General features: G+C 45.2%; 1 protein-coding gene and 1 pseudogene across 1 annotated transcript in view; one reads left to right on the top strand and one right to left on the bottom strand.

Moving 5' to 3' along the window:
• The first annotated feature begins 1628 nt into the window (after positions 1 to 1628).
• On the top strand, positions 1629 to 2723 carry LOC133749867 (carboxy-terminal domain RNA polymerase II polypeptide A small phosphatase 2-like; annotated as a pseudogene).
• A 4381-nt stretch (positions 2724 to 7104) lies between these two features.
• The window catches only part of BMPER (BMP binding endothelial regulator), a 274664-nt gene continuing 257843 nt past the window's right edge, over positions 7105 to 23925 (bottom strand). Inside the window, exons 14-15 of the mRNA XM_062178263.1 lie at positions 20402 to 20532; positions 7105 to 8611 (exon numbers count right to left, since the gene is read on the bottom strand). Coding sequence (XP_062034247.1) covers positions 8430 to 8611; positions 20402 to 20532 — 313 coding nt within the window. The 3' untranslated portion in view covers positions 7105 to 8429. The remainder of the gene's footprint in view (positions 8612 to 20401; positions 20533 to 23925) is intronic.

Genomic DNA, 23925 nt, shown 5'->3' with positions numbered 1-23925 from the left:
CTTGTCTCTCCCCTGGACAAGCTCAGAACCCCAGACCTGCTCTTTTGACAGCCAAACGCTGCCGCCATTCCCCTACCACCCATTTTCTGAATGACTGATCTGGTCACGTCACACCATTGCTGCCCACCCTCCTACAGTGGATCCGCCCTGTAGAAGATCTTCCTATCTGCTGCCTCATCACACTGGGCAGTAGCGGGGTAGGGGAAGAGAATGGATTACAGAGACGACAGAATCCTTCCGGCTCAGGGCAGTTGGACAGGATCTAACATGACATAGATGTGACTTCTGGCTGCAAGCAACCCTACTTCCCCCAGTACCCAGATGTTTGTGATCTTCTGAATACACCTTGAAATAGAATCTTTGGGATGCTCTGCCCTAAGGAACAAAATCCAGACTCCTCAGCATGACGGCAAGGCCCCCAGAACCCCTGCTGTCTTCACCCTCTCTGGCCATGCCTCTTACCTGCCTGCTCTCCTCTAGCCCCCTGTGTCCTACAGCTTCGGGCACAGCCACAGGCACAGACAGTTGTTGCTTTGGGTGTTGCTCTCCACCCACCCAAAACACCCTTCCCATTTTTCAAGGCAAATCTCTAAATATACATCTCCCAGCCTTTTCCTCCACATTCACCCTTTCAAAGCTGGCTTGCTCCAAATTAATCTGAAAAGAAACCACAACGAAGATGGACCTCAAGTATATTTTTGTCATTGAACTGGTTTGATCGAATCCAGTGTAGCACCATGACTCCAATGCCAGAGACCCCCTTAAAGGAATAAATGCCTTGTGTTCTTCATTCAGGATTAGCATAATCTCCAGCATTAACTTCTTTCGATGTTTATTCCTTCTCAGCCACTTGAATGCTGTCATTTCTCAAAATTAAATCCCAGGTTCTGAAAAGGCTTGTACTTCAGGATTTAGAATCGGAGACTATTTTTGCTTGCCCCCGAGAGTTATGTTTGGAAGAGATAGCTAATTAAAATATCCTGGCGCCTGTCCCCCACGGCAATCTCCTTCTCCCACACCCGAGTGCTTTCCAGCTCATGTCCTTGATACATGTCAAGTCTCGATGAGTGTGAGTGACAAAAGGTACAAAGAAAACAGATACACAACAAGACTCAAACTCAACACATTCCACACAGGGCTGCTGATGCTGTGCGACTTAGCATTTATCAGCCTATTTATTAATTTTAGGAAAACCTATTGACTATCTTATCAGGTTGTTTTTCTTAATTATTACAATGTACTTATGGGTGTTAGCAATATTATTTTCTATACCTTTTGTGTGTCTGAAATATTTCATGAGTAGAAAGTTTCACAGTCAAATGGGAAAGTTTCTCATTCCTATTGGGAGGTACCCTCCTACAGGCTGGTGGTGCAATGCTCAGGACCATACAGTGAGTTAAGAGCAGGTGAGCGATGGGGGCCAAAGGCACCCAGGGGAGCTACTGCCCAGGCCACCTCCCCTTCTGGCCGGGGGAGGCTACAGAGAGGGGGATGTGAACAGCTGTGGGAGACTGAGTCTCGGGAGCCCTAGCCTGAGTACCCCCTCCAGACCCTCTAGCCCAGCCCAGCTCAGCCTGTACGCCCGCCGGTCCTCCCAGCCAGCCAGCCTGGGCCCGCGGGATTGCTGGATGGGACACGGCTCCATCATCACCCAGGCGCGGAGGGAAGACGGCTGGTACTCACCAATCAAGGCCTGGTCTCCTAGTCTTTTTCTAAGAAGCCTCGTGGGGGGCTGGCTCCATGGCTCACCGGGTTAATCCTTCACCTGCGGCGCCGGCATTCCATATGGGCGCTGGGTTCTAGTCCCGGCTGCTCCTCTTCCAGTCCAGCTCTCTGCTGTGGCCCGGGAAGGCAGTGGAGGATGGCCCAAGTGCTTGGGCCCTGCACTCGCATGGGAGACCAGGAGGAGGCACCTGGCTCCTGGCTTAGGATGGGCATAGTTCCGGCTGTGGCGGCCATTTGGGGAGTGAACCAACAGAAAAGGAAGACCTTTCTCTCTGATTCTCTCTCTCTCACTGTAACTCTACCTGTTAAATAAATAAAATCTTAAAAAAAAAAAAAAAAGAAGAAGAAGAAGCCTCATGGACGTAACATCTTTAAGGCCCTTTGCTGCTATTTCCGTGCCCAGCATGTTGGCCAGTCCAGCTCCTCCCCTGAGCTCACCGCGTACGAGGAGGAAGCCAACACCTTTGCTAAGATCCCAAGGACCTGCCCACTCCCAGAGGTGACAGAAGATCAAGGAAGGATCTGTGTGGTCACTGACCTCGATGAAACCCTTGTACATAGTTCCTTTAAGCCCACCCTCAACGCTGACTTCATAGTGCCGGCGGAGATGGAGGGGCCACTCACCAGGTGCACCTGCTCAAAAGGCCTCACGTGGATGAGTTCCTGAACCAATGGGGGAGCGCTTCTAGTGTGTGCGCTTCATCACTAGCCTGGCCAAGTAACGCCGACCCTGTGATGGACCTGCCGGACCGCTGTGGGGTGTTCCGGCACGCCTCTTCCGCGAGTCCCTTGTCGTCCACCAGGGCGGCTACGTCAGGGACCTCAGCCGCCTCGGGAGGAACCTGAGGAGAACGCTCATCCTGGACAACTCGCCCGCCTCTGCCTCCTACATCTTCCACCGGAGAAGCACCGAGTTGCTGAACCTGACTCCCATCTTCCGGGAGCAGAGCGGAGCGGCCGACGTGTACACCAGCCTCGGGCAGCTGCGGGCCCCATAGCCTTCCCGTCGTCCCTGCAGGGGCCTCGCCCACACTGTGCCTTCATAACCAGCCTGACAGACCAACCCGGCCTGGAAGGAGCGCAGAGGGGCTGGCGAGCGCGCTAGGGCAGGTTAGACAGTGCAGGCGCGCAGCAGCGCCGCCCCCGCCGCCACCAGGGAGGCCCCAGGATGTGCGGTGTTGGGGGCAGGGGAGCAGCTGAAAGATCAAGGCTCTTCCCAAGTTAGCTGGTCTCCTTGGTGTCCCCCCAGGAGTCCCTGGGCTCCGCAGGCTGAAGACGTGCAGGCTCCGTTGCCATCATGGCGGCCCCTCCGTGCCCGTGAGGAAGGAGGGGCAGAGGCCACCTCAGGCACACACCTTTCTGAAACCCCTCTCCAGCCGGCTGCTGCAGACAGAAACAGGACACTTGGGAGGAGTTGCGACCCCGTTTCCAGAACCCTGTGGCTCCAGCGGCGTGCGTGCTGAGCCCTCGCTGTGCCTCCCCGCAGCGCCGGCCGGGCCTACCTTCCTCACACCTCGCCGTCGTCTTGACCTTGTGGGGAAGGAAGGCGGTCCTCGGCCCGCCCCGGAAGCGGACGGAGAGCCGATTTCCGTTCTCCTGACCCTTGTTTCCTAATTCGCTTGCTAAACGTGGAGTTTGGGGCCTACTTTGTTCTGGTGAAACTACATACCCGGGCTGACCGCGAAGGTGCGCAGGGCGCAGAGACGTGCCCCCAGCTTGCGATTCGCTGGCCATGTGCCCGTCGTCTGCTTCTCGGGGCCTCTGCAGGTGCTGGCCCAGAGGCCCGGGAGAGCTGCGCGCGGCCCCGTCCCTCCCATTTCTGTGGCAGGGCTCTTCCTTGCTGTGCCTTCTCGGGCCTGTCCCCAGCCGAGCTCTCTGTTCCAGCTTGCACCCTTCCTGGCTGTTGCTTTTCCTCTCCAGGGCCTGAGAATTCCTGCTTTTCTGTTGGATTTGCAGACGTCAAGGCCGGGCCTCCAGCCTCCAGGAGTGGCGTGGGCAGGCCCCTCATGCACCTGCTCTCTGGGCGTGTCTGGCTTTCAGTGGTCCTTATAGGTAAATACTTTAACGGACACCAAGAGGAAGTATCCCCGGGTAGAAAAAACAAAAGAGGAGAGCTGCCATGATTGTGAGCACAAGGAGCCCCGGAAGAGGGAGTCCTCCCTCCACGTCACTGCGTTAATCATGGCCTCCCTGCGGCTGGGTGGGGTCTTGCCTCTCTTCCCTCCCTCCTGCTGGGGTGCGGGGGAGTTGCTGTCCCCACCTGGTGGCAGGTGTCACAAAGCATTTAGGAATTGCTTCAGATGCGAGGGCACCGCCCACTCTGGACTCACCCCTTGTCCTCATCTTCCACACAGCGCTCCAGCCTCAGGAGCTAACCAGCAGCAAGGACAGCGGGTGGCAGAGCAGCAGCCTGGCATGGCGTGTGGCACGCGGTGGTGCCAGCTCCCCTCCCAGACCCGGGGCTGTGGTGTCCCAGAAGTGGCACGGTCCCCAGAGTTCGTGTGATCATTCCCCCACAGCATCGCGGCTGCCTGCAGGCACCCCTCAGCGTTGTCTCTCTCAAAGGGCAGTGCAGCTCAGGCTCCATGGCCCACTTTGCTTCCGATCCAGGCCCCGGCCCAGATCTCAGTCCTACAGCTGCGATAGGGGCCTCTCACCCAGCCCTGACCCATACAAGCCCAGCCAAGCTCTTTTGACCAAACAAGCAACAAGAAGCTCAAAGCTGGTCCGGGTTCTAGAGCGCTTTCTGCCTCCTCTGGATCTCCACGTTCCAGGTGGAGGAGAAGCCCCTGCCACCCCTTTCCTATCCAGCGCCTCCACACTCTTGGTGTGTGACCCAGGCCCCAAAGCTCAAGGCGGCTTAGTGGGAGTGTTGGAACCCTACCAGCCACCTGCAGCTCTTCCACGCCCGCTGTGCCCTCCATCCCTCTCCCCTCCCTTCCCTCAGCAGCAGCTCAGCCAAATCTAAACAGGGTTCCCCCACAGGGACCACAGCCAGCCTCAAGTCATTATTTGCTGTCCTGTTTCCGGTTTCACGGTTGTGTTAGGGGCCTGTGATGATGGCAGAACTTGCTCCTCAAAGGAAACAGGTCAGACCATTTTGGAGGGGAGGAGATTTGGGGCCTGGGGAGTCACATCACCCCAGGACCTATTCTGGGACTTCCAGACTGGTCTTCAGGAGTTGGTAGTCCCCTCCGCCCCTACCGCCAGCTGGGTCAGCACTGGTTTAAGCCAGTTCAGGAATCCACCCCCTGCCAGGTTCAGGGACAAAAGCCTGATGTCCCTGGCCCTCTCATAGGGGGAGCTATGGACACAGGACCAGTTTGGAAAAGGGTCAGGAAAGGGTGTCCACTCCGCACATTGCAGAGAGGACCCTCGGGAGGCCCACGGGTCCCTTCCTAGAGAGGCTGAGTGAATTTGCCTCCGTTCAGCTCTAGGCCTCCGGCCTAGCTCCCCCCTGCCTCCCAAAGCTTTTGACTATTTTGTAAAACTGATGAACTTACTCATATTCAATATCAATATCTTTGTGTAATTGGAATCACAGGAAGGTACTTTAAAATATTCATTAAAGTGTAATTAAAATAATTTATTTCATTGCAAAAAAAGTTTGCAATCCATGCATAGTTTTTTCATCATATGCATTTTCCATGAACTGTTTGCAGACCCCCATGATTGTACTTGCTCTTCATCAACAGTATTTGTTTCTCTACAAATTCAATATAGTGAACAGCATAATCAGAGTAGAGCACCTTTGCATGGAGATGGACTGATATTAACTCATCTTTCAATTCTGGGTAAACCATGGAACCAACGTTCATTGCTAACCTGGATTACGTGTATCATGGGGGAAGTAGGATATTTTTTCAACTGCAGAAGTTTGGTTTTGAAAACCCATGAAGAAAATCCACGCAAACAAAACATGGCCCCAGTGGCTAAATCAGCCAGTAAATCCTCATTATGATCAATCACAAGACAAAGCTAATCCTCGGTTACAGCCAAGAGAAGATGCAGACTGACGATTCAACTGACTTCCTTACTCTCCTCCATCGGACAGCTGCCTGCTCGGATTAGCAGACCCAAGTAGATCTCTGCCCTTTCTGCCTTCTCTTTCTTCTTGGGTTAGGAACGAAAAAGAAGTGCACAGAGATTCAGCTAACCCCCAAATGAGGTATGTCACAAAAACTTATCATCAAGTCATCCAAAGTGATGGAAATTACTGCATGCAGAAAAGCCTTCATCGGAATTCACCTACCATAGCTGGCCGTGATAAAAGTGTTGTGCAAGAGGCTGCTTAACCTTATTGGAAAGACTTACTCAGTCCTTGGATGAATCATGAGCCATGAATAACCACCCACAATTTTCCTTTCTGAATCATTTCCTTCCTGCAGCCCTCCTTCGTAGAGGAAAGGCCAGAGTGAACTGGAATGTGATTTAAAACTACTCTAAAGGAATCTGTTCATTTTTAAAGATTTATTTATGTATTTGAAAGGCAGAGTTGCAGAGAGAGGAGAGACAGAAAGAGAGAGAGCGAGCTTCCATCCACTGCTTCACTCCCCCAAATGACTGCAATGGTCAGAGCTGGGCCAGGGCAAAGCCAGTAGCCTAGAAATCCATCCAAGTCTCCCATGTGGGTGGCAGGGGCCCAGACACCTGGGCCATCTGCTGCTGCTCTCCTTGGCACATTAGCAGGGAGCTGCATTGGAAGTGGAGCAGCCAGGACTCAAACTGATGCTCATACGGGATGCTAGTGTTGTAGGTGGTAATTTAACTCACTACACCACAATGCCGGCCCCTAGAAGTCTATTCATTCTAATGAAGGTAGACACCAACCAGGGATAGCCATCAGCTTTGCTCTATACCCTTCCTTTCAGAGCAGAGCAAGGAATAACTAGGATTACAAGAGTGAAAGCTTTTCCAAGCCTTAAGTATCTCAGATTACCGCCAAGGTCTCCTAGCTCATGTGTGGTGGGTTATCTACCTCTCCTGATTCTCAACCCTGCCTGACTACATTATACAGTTTCTTCATATGAAATATAGGCAAAGGTGAGGCCCTGAAGATTCATAGCATGTGGACAAGTTCACACATCTGGAACCCAAAGCATCTAAAATCAAAGTCCTCTTTCCAAGTGTGACACTAAGGCAATAACCTGGCTACCACGAGCCCCAGATAGTAGGGTGGCAAGAGTCCATGCACAATGACAAAGTCAGCTGCCCCACAATTAGTACTTTAGTTGTTGCATGTTTTACACACACACACACACACACTCATATATGGAATATGAATGTCTTTGACAGGCAAAGGCAACATGCTGACATTCTGGGCATTTCTATTGTCTATTAATATTCTATCAAAAACTGTTACAGGGTACATAAATTATATATAAGTAAAACTAGAAAAACTGAATAGCTTCAAGTTGTTATAGCTATGAAGTACATCTTAGGACATCTTGAAAGAGAAAAATGCATTGTTTTAAATCTTAAGCCCTTTATTAACTACAATGCAGAACATTTTATTTTTAAACATCAGTGGGTTTTGTTTTTGCAGACACTTCCACTTATTCAGCTGAAAACAGAAGTCAGGAAAATCACATGGTGACTAGTAGGAACCTCTCAGTGAATTACAGCAAGTACATAGGCCACCCTTTGTTTGGACTGGTGCTAAACCAGCTGGTCAACAAAGGCTTTATCCCATCTAACAACCGTGACAATTTTAACAGCTTCCAAATAGCACTGGACAAGAATCCTCTGGAAATAACTAAAATCTTTCATTTTTTACATAATAATCACAAAATGTAGAGGGCCTATATCAACTTATTGGACTTGCCCATCCTAAATTGCTCTGAAATTCAGAGAAATGGATATGTCTTCATATGTTGTGCAACAGTTTCTCCAAATATCTTATCATGCTCAATAAAATTAACAGGTCACACACACACACACCCCTTAATCTCAACACATAGACATACAAATGATGATATCCATCCTACACACATATATAATTAGGAGATGGAGGGAATATTCAAAGATGGTAAGAAGTCACTTGATTCTTTGGTTAAGCCCTAATGACAAATATTCTTGGCAACTAACCAATCAGCTTTGGAAATAATAATATCAGACCATGACCCAGTAAAGTCTAACAGCCTATCCCTTGCTTTGCATGCACCATTAGGGCCTGTCACCAATCTCCTGCCATCTCTCTCAGGCAGACATTCCTTTCTTTAGAAACATGAAATGCCCCCTAGATAAATGTGCCCTTCTCCAGAGAAACACATTTCCCACTCAATTACAAATCCTGACTCAAAGCTAAAATTAATGCAGGCAGGCAATTGAGGGTCTTAGAAAATTTCCTTTAAAATGACAAACGCGTGTGATATTAAAGCCATCCAATATGTCTGCATGCCGCCTTATTAAATTAAAAGCACCTGCAGTATTTTTATACAATGTATCCAATGGCTTGCAGATTAGGATCCTAGAAATAATATGTCTTATAGCAAAAAATATACATATAATAGTCCACCTATAGTTTATATAAATGATGAAATGTTTTTGAATATATCTATATATCTATATATATATATACACATATATACTCTCTGTGTGTGAATTTGCAGAATCAGGCACACAAATACTGCAGTCCTTCATTGGCTCTTCCACTTCATTGTCAAGGACATCAGGTTTCAAAGTCTTAAGGACAAGGACAAAGGTCACCGTTGAGGACACAGGACTGGCTTGATGCACCTTCCCTTGTGAAGGACCAAGTTGGCTGGACAGTGGCAACCTGCAACACATGGCTTATTGCAAGGACCAATCTCATTCCAGTTGTCACAGGTCTTGACACATCCTGGGCCACAGGTATCGTACACAGCACCATGTTTACACTGCGTGGCTGAAAGACAGGAAGAGACAAAGGTGTGACAAGGCAAAACAGCCACCTTAATTTACCCTCAACCCGAAGCCATTGCTGCAGGCTCTTGTCACTATAGACCTTACCAGAACACTGGTTCAGATATGCCTTTTAAATGGAAATAAAAATGTTCAACATTAACCAAACATGCACACCCACAGGTCTCCCTGCTGGACCCATGAACTTCAAAGTAAAAATAATAATAAAAGCTTTTATCTTTAGATAAATCCATCTAGAAATGTGTAAGGCTATAAGAAAACCTATATAGCCATTCCATTATTAGGAACAGAATACAAAATTAACCCCTAAAAGTCATTGCTGCTATTGAACTTCGATGAATAGAAGTATTTTGTTCAACCGGAACAGTAATTTTTTTTTAATTAATTAATTTATTTGAGAGGCAGAGTTACAGACAGACAGAGGGAGAGACAAAGAGAGACCTTCCATCTGCTGGTTCACTTCCCAGCTGGCCACAATGCCCAGAGATGGGTCAATCTGAAGCCAGGAGCTTCTTGAACGTCTCCCACATGGGTGTAGGGGCCCAAACACTTTGGCCATTTTCCACTGCTTTCCCAGGACATTAGCAGGGAGCTGTATTGGAAGTAGAGCAGCCAGGACACAAACTGGCACCCATAAGGGACACAGGTGCCATAGGTGGAGGCTTCATCTACTACCCTACAGCACCGGCCCGTGCAGCAGTATTGAAATTATAATATACAGGGAAAAATACCTGCCAAGGATATTGGAAATGTGTGACATATTTTAATCAAAATGATCTGATCATGTGCTGAATGAAATTCATTTGAGGTAAGATAGAGTAACAGTGGGGTGGGGCCGGAAAAAAAATCAGATGGGTGACCACAGGGAGAGCAGCAGCTGGCTGACTGGGCCACGGAAAACAAAATGATGACAAAGATTAGCCAAGTCATAGCCAATTTTCTCTCTTTGTTAACTAAGTTCTAAAATGATTTTAATGATATACTGAGATCTTGAAAAGTCATGAACAGATTTCTCAGAAGACAATAATGCCAACATTCTGAAAGTTTTATGATATAAAGACTTTCCCACTTTAGTTATGTCCGGAGCTTCATTCTCATGAATAGAAACACTGACACAGGTGGCAGGCACTTTTTTTTTTTTTTTTTTTTTTTTTTTTTTGACAGGCAGAGTGGACAGTGAGAGAGGAGAGAGACAGAGAGAAAGGTCTTCTTTTACCGTTGGTTCACCCTCCAATGGCCGCCGCGGCCAGCGCACCACGCTGATCCAATGGCAGGATCCAGGTGCTTCTCCTGGTCTCCCATGCGGGTGCAGGGCCCAAGCCCTTAAGCCATCCTCCACTGCACTCCCGGGCCATAGCAGAGAGCTGGCCTGGAAGAGGGGCAACCGGGACAGAATCCGGCACCCCGACCGGGACTAGAACCCGGTATGCCAGCGCCGCAAGGCGGAGGATTAGCCTGTTGAGCCATGGCGCCGGCCCGGCAGGCACTTTCCAAGAGCACTGACAGCAAACCTACTTTCATCTGTAGTTGCTCCAAACAAAAGTACTAACAGTGGAGGATTAGCAGCAGCTTAAAGATCTCTACTGCTGTTTATGCAGCTTGTAGAATAATATCTGGTCAAGAATCCTTTAACAATAAAACTTAAAAAAATATATATAAGTGTTTTTCAAGAAAATGGGCCTTTCAGTCTTCCAAATTACATATTTAGCATTGCCATGGAATGCAGGTGTCTGACCATCTTTTACTAAGTTAACAATAAGCATAAAAGAAATTCTGTGAAGGTGGCTTAAATACCCATTACGCTAGTGAAAGACAAAGGAGAAAAGAAGAACCCTGTCCAAAGAGTATTCCGTTACCTCTCACAAATTATTTCTTAGAGGTAGAAAATTGTCAAGGACCTTGTCTAAATAAGATCGGAGTTGGCCAACTCAAAAGGCTTCCGTAGCCTTGGCAGCTCATGGCAAGAGCCTAGGGTGATTACTGACACCATAAACAAGAGTGTCAATTGTTAAATCAACAACAGGAGTCACTGTGCACGTACTCCCTATGTAGGATCTCTGTTCTTAATGTGTTGTACTATGTGAATTAATGGTATAACTAGTACTCAAACAGTACTTTACACTTTGTGTTTCTGTGTGGGTGCAAACTGTTGAAATCTTTACTTAATATACACTAAATTGATCTTCTGTATATAAAGATAATTGAAAATGAATCTTGATGTGAATGGGAAGTTATTGGGGGGAAAAAGCCACTGTAATCCAAAAGCTGTACTTTGGAAATTTATATTTATTAAATAAAAGTTAAAAAAAATTGTCAAGTAAAAAATAAAATCAGAGAACTATGGACCCAAGGCTTAATAAAGTCAGAAGTATCCGTTAAACCAGATTTTAGCCACATCCACAGTTGAGCCTCTGAACCAGGCTACCAGTACTCTCTTTCCAGATGTGAACTGACCTTTGGACTGGGCCAAACTGCAACTCACCAGCTTTTGTTAACCATGTGTAAGTGCCTGCCTGCTTCCCACACCCTTGCTTACCAGACAGAATGACTCTTGTTAGCACCAATCATAACTTCTGACAAGCAAATGATACAACGATTATCTTCTTGGAATTTTAAGCTTTTAATACGGTTGGTCACCATTTCGTAAAACCTCAGAGGAAATATTCAAGGCTGCTTGAATTTACATTTTCCAGGATTGCAATTCTAATTAGTCCCAAGTAAATGCAATTTTATCTGTCCTCAGTTAGGTTTATTTTATTCTAGGTCAACAAAACTGAGCTGTCCGACACAAAGAATTTTGAAAAACATCTGAATAGTATACACGTTCAAAAATTTGGCTCTACAATGCACATTTTTTTGTAGGGATTCATACTCAGCACTGATATATTTATTTATTTTTCTTTGTCCCAGTTGTTAACTACACTATCAGTTCTTACTAACCACCTGTTCTGAACAAAGCCACTGGACAAGACACTTAGGGAATAGAGGTAAATATGGCCATCTGTCTGATACAACAGAGGGTTGAGTTACTGGAAGTTAATTACCAATTATATTGAAACATCAAATATGACCTACTTGATCCCTATACCTGCCTCACTCTCTCATCTATGAGGTTCTTCTCAAAGGCAATTTCCTATCCAAAACAACATCCTCCATGTTCCCTATCTAGAAAGCCCTTTTCCCTATTTTTCAAATTTAAGCCCATCATTATACAACACAGTATGGTATTAACTCTCTTCTAATACTAGAATGTAACCTCCCAAAGAGTCGAGTTCCCATCTAGTCTACCTCTCTGGCATCTCGCACATTTTCCAGCACCTAGAGGGCATTAGGTATGGAGGCCAGCAACAAATATCTGCATAACAAATGAATGAGTCATGAAACAGACAGAAGCATGACAGACAGGGGACTGGATATTTTCCATTTGCCTCTGCTGGCTCCACTCTGCTTTTTCACCCTGTTCTGGACCATGCTTATACCGGTCTCTTCAAATGACATCGACGGGATCCCTTGTGAGCAGTGAATGCCAGCAGGAGATTGGAGAGAAGAAGGGGAGGCCTCTTCTTATGGTCCAGTGTGGGCCACTGTGTCATTAAGCAAAGGCCACTTCTCTTATCTGGCAGTCCTCTCTACAGGGCTTTCTTATCCATGTCCTCCATGGCTGATACCTAGCCCCAGCCCGATGTTCAGGCCCTGGGTGCTAACAGCCAGTTTGTTATATACTCATGACACTGGGATTTTCCTCATTAAGGAAAGATCCTCTAAGATCTTTCAAAATAGTCCACCTACTTTAACCAATTTGTGTATGCCTAGTTCCTAACATATATAGAGACTGAATAAAAAATTACTCCTCCTCCTTAGCATTGTACTCCTTATCATTACCTTCACAATGCAACTTCATCAAGTTGTCTCAACTTTTCACAATTTAATTCTTCCCTCACACGACCAGGAACCTCGTAGGGCCAAGTCATTCCTAAAGGCTTGTTGTCTACCTTCTTATCTAGCTTGGTGAATGCCACACTATTCATCCCATATACTGCTCTTTTAGATGCGATTTCTGACTTTTTCTCCCACCCCTCCTGGATGGATGGGAGGTTTCTGGAAATTCAGAACACCTGCCGTCTGCCTCCATCACTGCATTAAAACATGAAATGGTATCGTTGGTTTCATTCTTTCTCTCCACCATCCCAGACTAAAATAAATCTAGACCACATTCTGTTTCTTTTCTGTCAGTAGGGACATAGTGTTTAACATGCAGTAGATTCTCAGAGGACTACTGGGTGATTGAATGGATGGATAAATGGGTGAGGGTGTAGGTGGACCAACTTAACTCTAGCTTTAAACTTCTCAACTGATGATTCTCTGATAATCTCATGGCTTTCCACTGATCCCTTCAAAGTTCTTCTCTTTTGAGTGACTAACAGAACACGTTAGACATTGCACATGCCTAATAATTTGCAAACTTATTAGCTGAGTATCATATTCATAGCTAATAATTGTACCCATGTGTTGTTATGCTTCTGTAGACCAACAGTGGTGACACTTGGTATTAGAACCACTGGGGAGCTTTTGGATGCCCCAACTCTATTCCAAACCAAGTAAAATAGAACTTCTAAAGGTGGCACTAGGATATATAATACTAAAATATAAGTATTCTCCCTTCCCTCTGTCCCACACCATTCATTCTAATGGGCCATAAGGATTGGGGCTTGGTCCTATAAGTAGCTCTCACATTCATGCTTCAGTCATTGTAGAGACTCATTCCTTTGTAGAAAACAGGGCAACCGATGTTAACAAATTACACAATGTAAACTGCTATTTCCTGTCATTTTGTACCTCAAACCCTACTGAAGCTCTTCCCCAACTCTAGAGCACAGCATTCCTCCAGTGTTGGGTTTGGGTCATCTGAGCAAGCATCTTTAACTCACCCTCCTCCTCACTTGCACCCATTCTTGATTTGCCCTTCCTACTTTCTGCCACAACTCCTCTAAGAACTTATTCTATTATTTGCTCTTTTACTTGCACATTAATCTTCTCTCTCTCTCTCTCTCTCTCTCTCTCTCTCTCTCTCTCTCTGTTGCACAAAAGCAAAAAATCCCTAAGCTATCAGACTTAACCTCCTAGAAAAACTTAGTCATCTTACCCCCATTCTTCCTTAATTCATGAGCCCTGAATTCGGTCCTCCTCGTCCACTTCGTTCCCAAAGTGATTCCCTCTAAAGTTCCTATTAATGATCAGATTGGTCCACTGGCATACTGGAAACTCCCATTCGCTCAAGACCACTATGTAAAATATTTGTTCTTTTCATCCAGTTTAACTTATGACACCGGGCAATCCTGGCTCTGGGCTGCCTCCTTGAGAATTCCCTCTCTTCTCTGTCTACTGCCTGGCACTACATATTCACAAGCCCTCCTGGATACTTCTGGCATTGTGTTCCTTGTCTTCCAGCTTCTTTTCCCTTTCCCTTCCCCTTTCCCACCCACCCTTTACCTCCCCCTGTATCCTAACTCAAATACCACATCCTTCAAGGGACTTCCTGGGTGTGCCCAGGATGCCCTCCCTTCCTCTGTATCCCACGGCATTTTCAAGTTGCAGTTATCTGTTTCTGTGCAATCCCCCAACTGCAGTTCCTATTCAGAGGCACTCATGAGTGCCCTAAGATGTTTTAAAACACATGAACTCCTCAGCCCCATCCCTAAAGACTGTTGCTCTGCACCTGCAATGGAACCTGCATAGCTATAGACTTCAAGTTCTGGGGGTCACCATGGCAAGCACTCCCAGTCAAAGAGAATGAACCTCTGAGACCTAGGCTCCTGCAGGCGGGGTTCTTATCTTCCATGATCCAAAGTTCTGGCACAGGGCCAAGCACAGAGGAACAGCTCAATAAATGCCTATAGGATGATGATTTCATCTTAATGACATGCAATCCATCATTTCATTTCCCAGTGTGAATCCCATTTGGCTGGTCTCGGCTTCATTTTCCACCCTGTTGCTTCCAGAATGCCTCTTTCAACTCACCTCACCCTCCAGATGCTTTACTCCATCTTCAAGTCTTGCCAGGATCCCTTCTAGTAGGAAAATTCCCAAACAGAATTCCCTCTTTTCTGCTGTGTTCTTTCTTTGCCCCTGGCTCTATTAAAACACAAACTCTCTTGTCTCTCCTTTCTTGGTTCCTCAATTGCTTCTTCTAGTGCTGACATTAACTTCTGTGACATCTGACCTTTTTGTCCACTGAGCACTGATTTGTCCCTCACATTCTGTAGGCAAAAACTGAATTGTAGAAAATAAAGTACTTCTGGGAAAACAAATCTCCCTGTCATTGTTCTTCATCCTATAAATACCATCTCCATTTCAACTCCAATTAAATCAGTAAATACCTACTGAATATCTACTGTAGGCCAGATACTCTTTTAAGTTGAAGGAATAAAATGTTAATCAGACAGTGGCTTTGATCTCCTGTTATAGGAGACTGGGCTTCCAATAAAATAAGTGAAGCTGACATGCAAACAGATTCTTAATAAAATGAAGATGTTCTAAAGTAGACAATGAGTTCTCAAGTCTTAAAAGGTGAGTATAAACCTGGCAGACTGACAATGGCAGGAAGAGCTTCCCAGGCAGAGAACGACAGGGAAAAGGTGGGTATGTGGGCAATGGCAGGGACAGCGATTTCACCAGGGAATGGAGGATTCTTGGCTTGGGAGCTGGGAAGAAGCACAGAATTCGAGGAGGAGCAGTGATTAGAGACCAAGGTACAGAAGAAGGCAGGAACCAAAGAACAAAAATGACCCCGCAATCTTGGGAAGTCTCGAAAGAATTTTAAAGTGTGGAGCGCTATCACAAGATGTTTTGTAATACATGAATTTAGTTATTGATTTTAGAGGCAGAGGAACAGAGAGACCGACAGAAGAGAAAGACCTCTGAATGTTCATAATGGCTAGGGCTGAGTCCCTGAGATGGGAGCTGGTAACCCAACCAATGTTACCCTCATGGGTGGCAGAGATCCAACCACTTGAGCTATATCACCTGCTACCTCCCAGGGTGTGCATCAGCGTAAGTGAAATTCAGAGTGGAAGCAGGACTCACTGATGCACTCCAGTAGGGGATGCGACTGTCCTAACTGGCACCCCAACTGCCCACCTCCATCATAAGATTTCCCTTGATTTGGCACAACTTTTATATGATCCTGGAAAATTAATACTGATTTCAGTCCTCTTGTACTCTGTGTGAACTCAATTGTTTTCCAAACTTATACAAGAAGAGAGGACTTTAAAACAAAAATGTGGGCCGGTGCCGCGGTTCACTTGGCTAATCCTCCACCTGCGGCACCGGCACCCCGGGTTCTAGTCCTGGTCGGGTGCCGGATTCTGTCCTGGTTGTTCCTCTTCCAGTCCAGCTCTCTGCTGTGGCCCGGGAAGGCAGTGGAGGATGGCCCAAGTGCTTGGGCCCTGCACCTGCAAGGGAGACCAGGAGGAAGCACCTGGCTCCTGGCTTCAGAACAGCACAGCACACCAGCCATAGCAGCCATTTGGGGGGTGAGCCAACAAAAGGAAGACCTTTTTCTCTGTCTCTCTCTCTCTCTCACTGTCTAACTCTGCCTGTCAAAAAATAAATAATAAATAAATAAATAAATAACATAAGTGTGATTTAATTAGATTTTTACAAAGTATTCCCTTGTTTATAAACAATTTAATAAAAACAGGAGGGTGAGCATCTGGCATGGAGGTTAAGACACCCTTGAGAAGCCCACACCCCATGTCAGAACGCTCAGGGTTTGAGTCCCAGCTCTGCTTCTGATTTCTGCTTCCTTCTAATGTGCACCCCATGTGATGGCTCAGACACTTAGGACCCTGCTACCATGTGGGACAGCCAGACCAAGTTCTGGGCTCTTGGTTGCAGTATGGCCCAACCCTGGCTTTTGTAGGCATTTTGGAGAGTGAGCCAGCAGATGGAAGATCTCTGTCTGTCTCTGTATCTCTGTCTTTCGAATAAATGAAAACAGAGATTTTGTTTTAAATTGGGAAGTTGCGAAAGTGACTTATGTTAGCATGCATTTATTCTCAAGGGGCAATCAAACAGCTATAGGTGACCCATAAAGGTGTATGTGCTCACTTTATCAATACACTCAGTAACCATGGCTCTGACCTGCCTGAAAGTCAGCCGTGTCTGTGACCCTCTCCTGAGTGCTGAAGGTCACTGCACCCGACCTCATCTCCGGAACTTTTGCAGGAAGCATTCAGTGAGCCACCAAACAGCTCAGCGTATATAATCACGGCAGAGCTGCTGCACAAAGGCACCAGAATCACCTGAGGTTTGTGAGTCGAACAGGGAGCGGGTGATCTGCTTACATGGCCCAGAAGGCTGTCCATTAAGCTGCAGAAAAACATGCACACCCGCTTGGCCAGCACTTTTTACATTTATAAAATGTATTACTGAATGCGCAGTGACGATTAGTGCCGCTTACAGGCAGGTGGCAGAAAATCTGCTAAGGATGGCAAAGTGAGACACAGGACACAAGATCAAAACAAACGTAGAGTCAGAAGGTGCCAAATGACAACTACCAGTGATATGGGACGAATGCACAGAAATTGGAAAGCCACTAAGGCTAATGAAGGTCCAGGTAAATATTTGGATGGCATAGTTGATACTTATATAAGCACATAAAGAACTTAAAAAGAATAGGGGCTGTAATGAAAATTGACCTAGGTTCAGCTCCCAGCATCCTCTAGCTGTGTGATCTTCAGCAAATGACTTAACCATTCTAAGCTGCAATGTCCTTATAAGTAAAATGTAGGTAATAGAATGTTGCCATACAGATTATTATGGGCACTAAATAAAACAAAATATAGTAGAAAATGCTAGTATAGGCCTTGGGGAAAAGGAGGTACTTAGCAAATAGTAAATAGTAATATAAATGGCTATTATTAAAATTTTATGTACCTTCACTATAGTCCTTACCATACTATATTTTAGTTAGTAATTCCCATGCTAAATTAGAGTTCCATTAGCCCTTCCTGACAGTTAGTGGGCATATACTGTGTTGGTAGTCATGACAGTTAAAGCGCAGGCTAGCCTTTAAAATGTCATTTTTCATTCAGACATCCTTGCCTGGCTGGCTTTTTATTTGTTCAATTTCTAGGCTTTGTACTCTGGAAATTTCTTCTTCTCTGTCTTGCTTAAGTGGCCTTAAGTGCTGTTGAGAGTCAAAGGACCCTGGAGTTACAAACAAGAAAAAAGTATTCTTGTAGTCTACAATATTCTAGATGAATCTGAGATGAATCTCCTGGGAGATGCTATTTATGTCTGTAAATGTATTTTTCCCCGTACCATCAGTCTGTGCAAGTCCATAAAGAGTGAGTGAGTGTGTGTGTGTGTGTGTGTATGCATGTGTGTATAAAACATTCCTCCCCAACTGCACCTTGATGGAGTTATACATCACCCAGATGGCTCCACTAATTTTGAGAGGTAAATGGTACCATTCAGGAGCATTATTCCATTTCCATTAGAAAAGTAATTTTAGCTTCAGAGATTCGGTTCCTGAAATGAGGATGCTGACGCAAAATCTGTGGTCCTCAAATGCAATGTGTGCACCGAAATGGTGCTAAGTATAGCTCTGGGCCAGGAAGAGAAGGTTCACATACCTTATATCTAACCCAGTCCTAACCAGAGTAGCACCATAGCTAATAAAGTGAACAGAATTCTGTGGAGCCCTCCATTACCCCAGGATGGATGGACTGGGGCTTGACTCTATTCACTTGACTTATTTTCTGGGAGACTCAAGGGACAGACTCGAAATAAACAAAGGGAGCTGGCAAGACCCAGTACCTCAAAAGCATCACTGCCTCCTCCCCACTGTGTTCTACCCAGCACTGACGCACAAGGTCGTGGGTCAGCCATTTGCCTCAGCTCTTGGCAGTCGCAGCCACATTTTATTGTGAATTGTCTTGACCAAATCAATACTCCTTTGAGAAAGGCAAGACTAATGGAGAGTTACTTTTGTTGTGGAAAGTGATTTTGATATTACATTTGACTTTGCAGAGGAGAGAGTAAATACAATTGGGAAGTCAGAGGGAACTCGGAGAGCTTCGGCACTTTCCAAAGACACAGACAAGTGACAGCACCAAGGAGAAACTGAGGACCTAGGCAAGCCCCAAAGGCCCCTCCTCCTACTCCTCCAAGTCCACCTGAGTAAACACACACACTAACTCAAAGGTTTTGACTCTGGCTTCTGGCCAGAATCACCTAGGAAGATCTGAAAGCCACAGCAGGCCATGTGAAATGATATCTGGGCATTGGGACCAAGTATAGTTTCTGGGTTTGGTTTTTAAGCTGACACTAATGTCCAGCCAGCTTGAGACTTGCTGACCTAAGAGAACACAATTTCTATTCACTATAAACACAGCTTGAGGACAATTCTTCTCGACCTTTCTTTTACCTAGATGACCACACCTATCCTCCACTAATGCAGACATTTTGGAGCCAGTAATGACACAAACCCCCTTCTTTTCTAAGAGCTGACCTGAGTGTTTTAGGAATTGTGTAGCACACTGGAAACCCCAGCTTCCTCATTTCGGGCAATTCTTGGCAAACCTGAACTATGTGACAAACATGCACTTTCAAATATGAACAGATGCTTCATATCCATACCACAAATGCTTATAACTCTTCATGGTCAGTAATGTTGCAAAATTCCAAAATAGGCATCTAATGTCTTCCCTTCTCAACACATGAATTTTCACCCTCTTACTCCAAGCCTCCACCAGTTTTTCACAGGATCACTGCAGTAGCCTCTTTCCCAGTCACCTGCTTTCCATCTTGTCCCCTTCCACTCTACCTTCTCTGTGGTAGCCAAGGTCATTTTTGAGAAGCAGAAAGTGACTTGCTTAAAATCCAACAGTGGCTTCTACTTGTCTTGGAATAGAAGCTAGCTTCCTCTCTGAGACCTGAAAAGCCTTGTATGATACAGCTTCTGCTCCTAACCCACCCACATCTTGTGTCCCTCTTTCTTTGCCCACCAGGCTTAAGCCAAATAGGTGCCCTTCCAATGTAAATGCATGCTATTTTTTCTGTCTTATGGCTATTAAACATGTTTATTCTGCACAGAATGCTTGTCCTGACTCCTTGCAATCCTTCTCAGATTGACCAATGCCTCAATCACAATGGCCTCACTTCTTACAGCCATCGAAGCACCCACCGTGCCTAGCACAAGCCCAGTCTTTAGCGACTTTGTAATAAATATTTCTTGGATGAACAAAAGAATCTGTTCTACGAATATCAAATAAATTAATTAACTTATCTGAGGACAAAGAGCTAATAACTTCTATTACAGAAATTTATCTCTTGAAGGAAAAAGAACATTCTGCTAGGATTTGTGCAATAATTTCTAAAAGAAAAACCAAGCCATCATGTTTATCCTGAAGACCTTAAATGACTGTAATTGTCCTGAATCTTTGTGCTACACATAACCTAAGCCATAGTTATGACTGTCTAAGTACATCCAGCTGGTAACATGAGGTTGAAAGGGTTTTGAAACAGTGGAAATCTTTAAATTGTTCAGATGTGCTTGTCACAAAGCACTTCTCTGAAATGCTGTCTTCCCTGTCCAGTAGGAAGCCCCTGTGTTTTATCAAGTTGCAATCCAGTTGGGCCAAAAATGGGAGTTCCCTTTGGTCAAGTGGGAATGTGGCCGGTCCTGTCAGCATCTACATGTCTCCGGCTGGCCATCTTGGGCAGTGTAGTAAACTCCTGATGGCTGGATTCCCCAGGACTTGCTTACCTGCACAGTGCTGCTGAGGCTCCCAGTGGACTTTGATGCCTTCTCTCTGGCAGGCCCGGGTATACGCCAGAAACGACTCACAATAACAGTTCTTATGGACTGGACATTCACACATGTCTGTCACACACGACCTATGAGACCCAGTAGAGAGAAAAGAACATTTAAAAATATTAAATCATCAAACACCTTGGATACAACTTGAAGAAAGTGTTGGTGGGAAGATGGGGAGCCCTGACTGGTTGCTAAAGGTAGCTATTTTAGGTTGGGAATCAAAGAAATGACATAAAAGTTCTGTGTGAAATGTAAGTGTGACCAATGTGACATTAGATATCCTTTCTTCTAGACCAGAGCTGTCCAACAGAGCCTGCTGCAGTGACAGAAACGTTCTGTAACCCTCGCTGTCAAAGCAGGAGCCACTACCCACATCTGGCCACTTGGCATGTGGCTAGTGCAAAGGAAAAACCAGATCTCTGGTTTAATTTTCATTAACTTGGACGTAAATCACCACATGTCCTGATGATCACCCTACTGGAAAGGCAGCCTTTAGAATATAGCCAAGGTAAGGGTGCCACTTTGTGAAAAGCACCAATATAAAAATGATAGCTTCTACTGCAATATAACCAAAAATAACTACCAATTTGATGGAAGCACAAGACCCTATGGCTTTCTGAGAGAGTATAAATGAATTAGCTTTAAAATATCTTAAAATCCTGGTCTTCAGGAATACTGAAACTCCATTCCTTAGTATGTAGCATAACACATCTCAAACAAACATTTTAGGTCCATAATTAGACTGAAAGATAAACAAGACTGAGCCAAGATATCTGTAGCTTAAGATCAAATATGGAAATGATTGGCAAGGACACAAACTGACCTGAAATATGTTTAAACTGAAGCTAAGCAATATTCAAACATGTTGAAGACAAAGGTATAATAAGGACTTTATGTTGATGTATTACAATTACAACATGTTTTCACAAGCAACCTGTTGCTGAATAGTAAACAAGCATAGTGTAGTCTCTGTTCTATAAAGAAAAGGATCATTTTACAAATGAATAGAAGAACCCACGGTTGCCTTTGTAAATGGCAAAAGAGCAAATTATATTACATCTCCTGACTTTGAGAATAGTGTTCTTTCAATTGCACTAGACTATAATCCTCCCCTTCATCTTGAGGTAAATTTACTGCCTAACAATTATGAGTTAACATTTATGTCCCGGGGATTAATAAAATTAAATTGCTCTTATATTTTTCACATCTTATCCAGCAAATCTCCTTCCTTGGGGAATCTAATTCAAGACTGAAGACTGAAAAAAGAATATTCAAGATTATAAGTAGCACCAATGACTTTGAAAAGTGATCGGGAGGTAGCCATGCAATGTCAACATCTGCTGGCATGAGGAGTCTGTGTCCACCTGATTACAGAGTAGTCAGAAAGCTGTAGGTAGAAATTAGCATATAACTGGCTCTGAACAGGAATTGAATGGGAGAAACTCTATTCAAGGATCCACAGACTCACAGTGTACTCACAAAGTTATCATAGCCCTTCACTCAAACACTCACATACAGGCAACTAAAACAATAGAGGCAAAGGGGGAACAGATCTGATACCTGAAGATACTCCTGCATTTCACTGGCCAAGAGACTATTTTGTAATTAATTAATTAAAAGAGAATGTGACAAGCCGGCGCCGTGGCTTACTAGGCTAATCCTCCGCCTTGCGGCGCCAGCACACCGGCTTCTAGTCCCGGTCGGGGCACCGATCCTGTCCCGGTTGCCCCTCTTCCAGGCCAGCTCTCTGCTGTGGCTAGGGAGTGCAGTGGAGGATGGCCCAAGTGCTTGGGTCCTGCACCCCATGGGAGACCAGGAGAAGCACCTGGCTCCTGCCATCAGAACAGCGCAGTGCGCCGGCCGCAGCGCGCTACCGCGGCGGCCATTGGAGGGTGAACCAACGGCAAAAGGAAGACCTTTCTCTCTGTCTCTCTCTCTCACTGTCCATTCTGTCAAAAAAATAAAAAAATAAAAATAAAAAAAAAAAAGAGAATGTGACAAAGAGAGGGAGAAAGATGAAAAGAAGGAGAGAGGGAGGGGAGGAGGAGGAGAAAGGGGGAGGGAGAGACAGAGACAGAGAAAAAGAGAAAGAGAGAGAGAGAGAGTGAGAGAGAGAGAAAGTGAATCTTCTATTCACTAGCTCACTCCCCAAATGGCTCCAACAGTCAGGGCTGAGCTAGGCCAAAACTAGCAGTCAAGAACTCTATCCAGGTTTTTTATATGAGTGGCAGGGGCCCAAGTACTTAAGCCATCATCTGCTGTCTTCCAGGCACATTAGCAGGAAGCTGGATTGGAAGTGGAGCAGTGGCACTTCAATACAAGATGCAGGCTTCACAGCAGTGGCTTAATCCTCTGCACCAAAATGTAGACCCAACTGTGAGATTACTTCCTAAGTGATACTGTACTGTATCTCTCTCCCTCCCTCACTCCCTCTCCCACCCCCATGTTTCTTCTTTCTGTGACTCTGCTTTTCAAATAAATAAGTAAATCTTAAAAAAAAAAAAAGTGATACAGCAGACACAATAAGCAGTCCAGAAAAAGCAATTTCTTTCCTCTCTATAATAATTTAATCTTTATTTCTTAATATCTCCTTGCAGTTTCATTGCAGAAATCCTATAAAACCATGGTCACTAGCAAGCACATTCAAACACCAGACACTCAGTGCTGCTTTTACATTGAGTAAAGCCTCTGGACTCACAGAGGAAAGCCAAAGAAAGCTTATCCTTAAAACGTCCTCTAAATGTCCATGTATAAACCCATACCAATGTCATTTCTTTTGTTGTCGCAATTTTCATTTCAGACTAATCCACACCCATCATATTTATGCAAGACTTCACAGCAACATTTTTGGCTGTCCCAGCTCTAATCTCTAATTCTATTCTCATTTCAATTCCCCAGTCAACTTGTCCCCCACCCTCTTTTCTGGCCCACTGAGGTGTGGTCTCTTTCTCTTGTACACAGCTCCCATGACTTGATATGGATGGAATGGCATCTAATGGGCCTGGTAAAAAGGCCATATGCACAAGGAAAAAGGCTGCTAGTCTCACCATGAGAAAATGTGTCCTCCAATTTGAAAGAACCACTACTGTAATTCTGAAAAATGACATGGACAATAAATAAATAAAAGGGAACTGGTTGGGATGGAAGGATTGCTCATGACTGTTTTCCCTTCTTTTCTCGATTCCTATTTTTCATCTTAGGAAGCTACCTATGCAACTTAAATTATGGACAGCTAAATCAATTCATTGTGATGACTGAGAGAAAATGTTTTATTCACACATCTAATAATCATTGCATACATATATTCTACCTCACCAATAGGACCCATTGTCCCCACAAACACAATAAAAAAAAAATGCCTACATTTTGCACCTAAAAAAGACGAATTTTTTTCTATGACTTGGCACTCATGAGAAACAACAGCAGAGGGAAGAACTGTCAAAGCCAATCCTGAACTTGACATATATTACATA

Source organism: Lepus europaeus, chromosome 20, assembly GCF_033115175.1.
Source record: "Lepus europaeus isolate LE1 chromosome 20, mLepTim1.pri, whole genome shotgun sequence".
NCBI lineage: Eukaryota > Metazoa > Chordata > Mammalia > Lagomorpha > Leporidae > Lepus > Lepus europaeus.
Note: the sequence above shows the minus strand (reverse complement) of the source record. Positions and strands in the feature narration are given on the sequence as shown.